Source organism: Kryptolebias marmoratus, linkage group LG21 (assembly GCF_001649575.2).
Source record: "Kryptolebias marmoratus isolate JLee-2015 linkage group LG21, ASM164957v2, whole genome shotgun sequence".
Lineage (NCBI taxonomy): Eukaryota > Metazoa > Chordata > Actinopteri > Cyprinodontiformes > Rivulidae > Kryptolebias > Kryptolebias marmoratus.
Genome location: NC_051450.1, coordinates 7,147,621 through 7,156,326, shown reverse-complemented (window position 1 = coordinate 7,156,326; position 8,706 = coordinate 7,147,621). Strand labels below are relative to the sequence as shown.

The following is an 8,706-nucleotide window of genomic DNA, read 5'->3' as shown; positions in this document are numbered from 1 at the left end:
ATAGTAGCTGAGAGTCATTCTAAAAACATACTACATAATAGATGTTCCGAGATATTGCAGAAGGTAATTTCCAAAGTTTGGCCAAAACAGCTATGACTCTGCATTTCTCATCTTGTTGTAGTTCAAAGACCTAGCATGAAATGTAGTGAGCCGCATGCATTCCTTCTAGGCCTGTAGTTTCTTTGTTATTTCTTCTTGATGCACAGAATTCATCCCACACTGACAACAGCATCAGAAAACATTTATTATTCTTCCAGGAACAACACAACAGTCTACACATGCAGAGATCCATTCACAGTTCTACCCATTGAATCTGTGTCATATTACACTCTGGATTTCAGCAACCGTTAGGACCAAAGGCTTTCCTAAAGGTCTCAGAGAATTCTTCTTTTTATTTTTATGCACTCTGCCTAACTGTTATAGGCTAGGTTATTTGTGTGGTGACTTCTAATGATAAAGGGAGGATGGATCTTCTTAAGGCTTTGATCTAAAGCGTGTGACATATTTTATGCATCCTTACTTCAATTAAAATAGTCATAAAAAAAGAAAACCAAGCAGTGCGTAAGTGACATCACATGGGTTAATTTTACATCATTAAAAAAAATCTGCTTAGATATGTGTCAATTGTTTTGTATGAAATGTTTGTTTTTGAGTATGGATATATAAATACGGTATATTCATATATGGGCACCTAATTACTGGTATATTATCTGGAATATACAGGTGATTACCAACTGCATTTATGAAGCACACACATTGTACAGAGTTGTATGATGTAATGGGGCCAAAATCAGAAAAACAAAACATGTCTGTTTGGTTTTCTTATTAAACAGCAGACCTGAGTTTAATCCCTGTATGTTCACTGCTTTTCGTTTTACGTTTTTCATTTAAACCAACCTTGGGTAGCTCCAGGTCTGAAACCAGATGTACACGTACACAAAGCCTTCATTTTAGGGCAAATTTAGTCTGACTTGAGCCTACAAGTGAGGTCTCACACGCCTATATTACCATTTTTAAGAACTAGCGGATATTTTGTGCTCCTAAAGTGTCAATATGAAGCATAATTTTTGTTCACAACTCTGTTCATATTACAGAGGCATCATAGTTTGGCTTTCGTTCTCATTTCCACAGCTGAATGATGTCTGACTACCGAGCTAGCGGCAAGCTAGTGGCAAGCTAACTGTGAGCTAGCAGCAAGCTAACTGTGAGCTAGCAGCAAGCTAACTGCAAGCTAGCAGCGAGCTAATGGCAAGTTGTGTACTGGCTGAGTTGGCCTGAACCAACTCAAAGATAGGGTGTAGAGATTAGCACACATTTTTAATGTTAACTTTTTAGTTTGCAGCTTAAAACGTACAGCTAGAATTAATAAACACTAGTTGCATTCGCCTTTTTGCTAGGAGGGATAACTTTTTTAAGGTCAAAAAGTGGGAGAAACAAAGCCATAAGTTTGCATCCAAGTGGCCTCATTTCCTCTACTGAACAGGTGTCCATATATACTGTCTATATACAGTATACTTGTTCCAACAAATATAAATTTATGACCAAAAAACAAATGTTTACTGCTATTTTGACCAGGTTTAGTGAAGAAATTGCAACATCTACATTTATTCAAACAGCAAAAACCGTAGCTGTAAAAGAAATGACTAGGTCTGTCTTTCATTTCTTTATTTGTTTGTTTAAAATACAAATATTTGACTAATATCACACTAAAATGGATGTTTCAGAGTAAGATTTGCATTAGTTATTTGTAACAGAACTTTAAAAGGCCATAAGAGGGCAGATGCTACTGTGACTTTGTTATTGCTGTTAAACACAAGGTAGCATCTCACCGGGCTGCCACCGTTGGAGACGAGTTGGCAATTCAAAACTGGGAGAAAAACAGACAAATCTTCTGTTGCTTTCTCACTAAATTCGGGGTGTTTGCGACCAAGCGACCAGCAAGCCGTGTGGTTGCATTTTGGGAGGCCAGGTTTTGAAAATCACAGCCTAATTTATGTGTGTAAAACTGCATTCTTGGCCATGCACATTATTTCATTTATTCTATTTTGAAGAATAAAATTTGTCAAACAATTTTTTTTTAACATGTTAAAATTTTTTAGCCAGCCTCTACAACTGATATAAGGAAAATGAGAACCCTGCAAATGTTTGGAGACATATTGGAGACTCCCCTGTGAATGCTGGTTGCCAACTGGTCTCCAACAGTGGGAACCCAGTGAGACACTGGCTTTAGGCATCTGTGACTGTGGAGTTACAGTTTTTAACAGTAGGTTTAAAACAACAACATCATAATCAACAATAATAACAGAATTAAGTGATTTTTAGGCTGTATACTGGCTAAGAGTTACCCATTCTTCTTGGCATTTGAGAGTAAACAAAAGGCAAGATAGTTTCTGTTTTTTTTTGTTATTTTGTGATGCAGTTTTAAAGCCAACTTAGTCAACTTAAATTAAACTTTTTTTTGTAATAAAATCATTTTGGCTATTTTGATTACTTTGAAACTAATGTAATCACCTTCCTTCTGACATATTCATTATTTAGAACAGCTAATTTTGACTATTTTTGTTTTTTTAATATGTACACATTTCAAATTGTTAATGTATAAAAATTGTTGGCAGCTGGAGAACGTGAACAAACAGTACATAGATACAAAGATTGTCATTTGACACTCATCGTGAAACGAAAAGATACCAAACTGTTTTGTAAATTTCAAATAAAAGCACATTACAAATCTTCTGATACACAATATAAAATCATGCTTATGTTTCTGGGGTTTACAAAATAATCACATAGAAGTCAACATAGGATTGCTATACAAATACTGAATATAAATACATATTGTTTTATATTTTATTTTACTATGAAAAGTTAGTAAATTTTCTCAAGTCATACTTTTTCTGATGCCACAAGTCAGAAATTTGTGCCAAATTTGAAATCCCCATTATTTAATGACATAGCTACAAAATTGTGATATGTACTATATGTTACACACAAATAATTTGGTAATACCTTGAGGAAAACAAGAAGTTGCATGTCTTTCATTTAAGTAAGTGTTGATTATATATATATATTTTTTTTTATAAACATGTTGCAATTTTACGTGAAAATTGCTCAGTGAATTGAAAAATGCTACATAATCAGCTGTAAATGTAGGTTAAAAATAAAGTTAATAATTAGCACAGTGGAAATCAGCAATCTGCTTTAAAGGACCCACAAATATTTATGTTTTTTTAAATAAATAAACGTATATGTATTACTGACATACTGGAACTTTCAGAAAAAAATGCAGGATAAATCATAGGTAGACGTAATTATCATCAGGTTTTACAATGTTAACTCAATTTATTTTGTACAGTGGTTTCTTTCTTTTGGTTTAGAAAACAAGTTTGGCACTAAAAAAAGTATTTGATGACTACATTTGGCTGCTGGAGATGTAGTTTATCATTTTACTTAAATCCAAACCTCGGTTTAAAGGAATAATCCAGTTCATTTTGAAGTGGTGGTCTCTGGAAACGTCTGGTGATTCTTTTAGGTGATGTTCTGTCAAATAGTTATATTAGCCGTGGCATCAATCGAAGACCGCAGAATATGAAGGAAGTGGCAAAAGTCTTCATCCAGGCTAGGCTAATGGCTTTACTTAACTCCCGGCGGACTGACTCATTCACAGCCCCAGGAGGCCAATGTTCTCGTAACAATGCAGACATGGCTCAGTTGAGGAAACAGAGAAAGATCTGAGAGATTTGTTTCATAAGCATGAACAACTATTTAAAAAAACGGGACTCATTTGGCTAGCTGTCAGAGCTAATGGCTAGTCCGAATGGAGCCAAGAACAAAGTGGATTCTTTAAACAGCTCGTCTCATAGCGCCCCATTCAAACGCTATTTCATAGACTTTCACACCTCTGTTCATTTCGTATTTAATTTATATAGAGTTCTATTAATTACAAGCTTCCTGTAACACTTCCGGTGCAGCCTGGGTCACTTTCTGCAGGAATTTCTGAATTTTTCTGCCAAAGTAACCAGGCACTGCATAGTTGATGGTAATGTAAAGATAAAAGCAAAAAACAAACAAAAGAAACACAATATTTGCATGAACTGCTGTGAAATTTAGAAGTTTATATTTGTTTTAAGATGGCAGCAATTCACTTTGGTCCTGGGCTCAAGTCAGCCTGTCAGTCCTGTCAGAACACCACTTCAAAATAGCTAGGATATCGAAATGTACTAAAACCTACTCCAACTCTGTCAGTGTTAGCACCCAAAATATGAAAAAAAGTGTTGCCTTGAAATCTCGCAGAGATCTCTCAGATACCGTAAAGTAAAGTACAATTTTATAGTATAAAGAGGAAGAAGAACTTTTTGTGCTGCATGAGTGGATTGACAGAGATGTCAAAAATATATATTTATAAACAGGATATAAAGTTTGAGACGTGAAGTTTACCTCATATTGGGTAAAGTAAATGCTTATTTCAGTGCAACTTACAGCCAATTTGACTCTGTAGCTACAGGATGAATGCTAGGCACACTTATGGTTCAAAAAGTATCTTGTTGGAGACGTGTTAGAGAGAAAAAAAATGCAAAATAGAAAACATCTCTGACAACCTATTGTTATAGTAGTAACTCTTTGTAAAATACTTTTTCTTTTACTATTCAGATTATATATGTTTATATAACATAAATAGTATTAGCTGGTGTAGCATTGCCTCCAGACACACAATATTTACAATACTGGGAAGTAAACATTGGTTTCACAGCTATGTCACAATAAGTTGCACTGTTGAGTTTAAATGCAACTATGTTGCTCAGTTTGTACTTTTTCTGGTATTTAATCCAAAACATAATACTCACTAAAAAAAGGTGGTTCTGTCCCCAAAAATGACTGGCACAGCATCAGCATTATAGTAGGTTCTCTTAGGAGTGAGCACAGAGTACACAGTGATTTCTACAACATGTAAACGGTTGTGCTTTAGTGTAAACATGTACAAAAACCATGCTACATAAAAACCTTGCTTTTAAATTGATATACGTTGATGGTTTATATTAACTGCTTCCTGGTTCTCTGAAAATATAGTGGTTCCACCCTTTTTTTTGCTACATCTTCCGATCTCAATGTGTTTTAGTCCTTAAAAGCAGGCGTGACTGATGTTCCCTTGTAGAAAATGTTCCTGGCGTTGTCGGGACTGTTAGCTCGTTCTGGGATCAGAATCATATTGCCTTTTCTGCGCAGCGTTGACTCGCGACTGGAAGCGACTGAGGGGACTTCTGAGGCAGAATCTCCACCACCTCCTTCTGCTCCTGAACCACAACCATCTCCCGGAGTGACCCTGATGGTAGAGAGGCCCTGGGGGTGGAGCCTCTGCTCTGACTGGGCAGCATTCTGGGTGTGAACAGTGACGATGGGAGGAGTCCCAACAGTAGAAGTTGTGGTAACGATGTGATTGCTGCGTTTCCTGTCAATCGACCCCTGTCTTGAGTCTGAGCTTTCGGAGTCAAGGTTTAGATCAGTGTGCTCAAAAGACTGCCTCAAACTCCCAGGTCCTGCACCTGGTCCAACACAACTAGTTCCTGTGCTTCCACTAACTCCAGCGCCATGATCCAGGGACCTCCACCGCCACGATCCGCTTCCGTCAGTGGATGGAGCTTGGATTACCGGTCTGTTGTTTTCAGGGTGGGCCTCTATTCTGACAATTGCTCCGGTGCTTCCTGAAATACTGCCTGTGGTGCTGCCCAGTGAGCTGGGCCCCGTGGCGTTGGAAGGATCTTGATCAGTTAGCGCCCTGCACCTAGCAGCACCCTGCAAACTCCCGTTAGCATTGCAGCCCATGCTGCTTTCATCTAAGCTCTTGGAGTGGGTTTGGAGAAGCCCCTGCTGCTTGGACATAGCAATAACTTGCATGATTCGTGGCTGGTTGTTCTGCATATTTTCGTTAGTTCTGTAAGTTGCTGTCTTCTCAGCTGCTTTTTGCCAGTTAGCCTGAATTGTGCTACTTCCTGTTGACGTTATCTCACTTCCTCCTACTCCCATTTTTCTTTGGGAGGTGTTGTAAAGTTCGTGAGCCTCTTCTGGTATGTGGACCAGCTGTGAAGACCCAGGTCTTGGCTGCATGGATATCCTGGCCCCTCCAGTGATGCCACTACAGTTGCTGGGCAGGGTGGTACTAGTACCTGTTGGCAGCTTGGACAAGTATGGGTGATTATCAAGTGCCCCGTTCAGGCCACCAGCTGATGGTTCAGAGCTGGATCGGAGCTCCATGCTGCCATGATGGGGATGCTGAGAGGAGTGGCCCGATGAGGAATCTACAGAGGAGGAGATGGAGTCCGGGGCAGTCATGGAGCACTTGTGATTGTTGTTCTTGCTTTTCCATTGAGACAGAAGCTGTTTGGAGCGGCTGGAGTCCATGGAGGCATGATGGAGAGTGGCAGCATGGCGTCTGGCAGCTTCCTCGTACGCTGCTATGGCCTGAGGAGTGTGAACCCTGGGGAGGGTGTGGCTAAAAGTCATTATGGCGTCTTTGCTTAGAGGGCTGCAGGGGGAGATCACTTCCACATTTGCACCAGAGCGCTTCAGGCTGTCTTCGGCCCTCTGTTGCTGAAGGCCTCGGTGGAGGAGGCCTTCAGAGTGGGAGGTGGGCATGCTGGGCTCAGGGCCCATGCACGCTTTCATCTGCAGGTGGTGCAGAACGGCCTCCTGTGTTACATGGGGCAACGAGCAGGGAGGGTGATGTACGAGTGAAGGGGGGCTGCTGCTGGACTCATCACTAGACTGAAAATTTCCAACTGCATACAACCCCTGAAAACACAGAAAACAGAAACAAGTCTTTTTAGGTGTTGAGCCAGGAAACAGAAGTACAAAACTCTTTGACATTGACACTGTTTTGGTGATATTTCTTGACTTATCTATTTGTGATAAGTTCTGACTAAAACAGTTGTTTATTCACTAACTGAAACAAAAATCTTATTCACATTTTTTTCCCCTCAAGATGGGGCCTTGAAAATGGCAGCTTTTGACACCAGGGCTAATTTTTTTGGACTTTACTTGTTTTCATACATTGTCCATTCCTCTCCTGACTATGTGTTTAATCTTTGAGCTAAGGAGTTGCAACCCACAGAACTGTCTCACATGTACACACACACTCTAGACTAGAGGCTAGTGCTCTCCAAAGCATCATCATCGCTATCCTGAGTGAGATTCCAGAGAAGATCATAAGGACACCCCATTGACCCAGAACTTGAGTGAAGGCGAGAAGAAGAAGACGACTCAAGCCTTGAGTGGGCCCTGACTAAGACTCAGCAGGAGAACCACGAAAACAGCATTTTGTGCTTCACAGAGACATCGCTGAATGTGGATGTCCCAGAGCATACCGCCTCCATACCCAGATGGTGGGGGAGGTTCTGTTAGAATCATGTTCTTTGATTTTTCCAGTGCTTTCGACCCCACCCAGCCTTCTTTACTGAGTGAGCTGCTTAGGATGAGTGTCAGTGCGCCTACTGTCTCCTGGTAGCTGATTACCTCTCAGAGAGGCATCAGTTTGTGAGTCTGGGGAGGACACTGTCTGATGTGGTGATCAGTAACACTGGAGCACCACAGGGGCCAGTCCTGTCTTTGTTTCTGTTCATTCTGTACACCTCAAACTTTCAGCACAACTCTGATGCCACCTTCAGAAGTTATCTGATGGCTCTTTGGTGGTGGGGTGTCTTAGAAATGGACACAACTTGGAGTACAGGGAACTGGTGGACAACTTTATAAAGTGGTCTCGCAGGAATCCTTTGCTTCTGAATGTGGACAAGACAAAGGACGAAAAACCCCCATCGACATCTTGTTGAAGGAAGTGGAGGTTGGGGACGGATACAAATACCTGGGAGTATATCTGAATATGTGTGTTGATTCTGAGTGAGTGCTTTTGCTGTTTTTAATTTCAAACTTGTCTGCTGCTGTGACAAACCAATTTCCCTCAGGGCATCAATAAAGTATCTGTCTATTCTATTCTATTGTATTTTAAAAAACAACATGCGACACTATGCAGTGTTCCTCAAACTGGGGAGTTCGTGATCACGCCAGTTTTTATTAGTTTTGGATTGTAAAAAGTTGCAAACAGAACTAATGTTTGGGCTGGGTGGTGCGAATCAGACTCATTTTGTGTAACATAGACAGTGTTTCCATGGCAATTAGACAGAGTGTGTCCAAGACTTAATGATCTGCCAGCACATTACAAGTGATAACAAGCAGAGAGGGAAGAGTTTAACTCTCTTTAATGGTGGAAGAGAGCTTGCTGGGTGGAAGAACATAAAGTTTAAATCAGGGACAAACTATCAGAATGATGATTGTCAAGGTGGGCACACTATGCTCTCTCTGCTGAAACAAGGCTTGAAAGGGTGTGTAAACTAATACTCACCACGGTACTGTGCTAATGACCAAAGATACCAGAAACTAGTGCTGGGCGATATAACGATACATATCGTGGGGACGATAGAAAAGTGTCTATCGTGATATATTTTCTTCTATCGTTTCTATCATAATTGTATCAATGATTCATGTAAATATTTCATAACGTAGGCTACAGCGAATGTATTAGTGTTTCACTTTGCATACATTCAGTTTATATAAGTGATAAATAATAAGAAAAAATAACTATTTTGCGAAGAACCTCCGTTTTGCGACATGACGCTGCTTTACGTGTGGGTTTGCGACACGCTTTACGGCAGTGGCTTTCTG

At 40.1% G+C, this 8,706-nt stretch overlaps 1 protein-coding gene across 1 annotated transcript in view; it reads right to left on the bottom strand.

The window, feature by feature from the left end:
• Positions 1-224: 224 nt before the first annotated feature.
• LOC108234709 (2-lysophosphatidate phosphatase PLPPR4) overlaps positions 225-8,706 on the bottom strand; it is a 42,488-nt gene continuing 34,006 nt past the window's right edge. Inside the window, exon 7 of the mRNA XM_017414088.3 lies at positions 225-6,783. Coding sequence (XP_017269577.1) covers positions 5,110-6,783 — 1,674 coding nt within the window. The 3' untranslated portion in view covers positions 225-5,109. The remainder of the gene's footprint in view (positions 6,784-8,706) is intronic.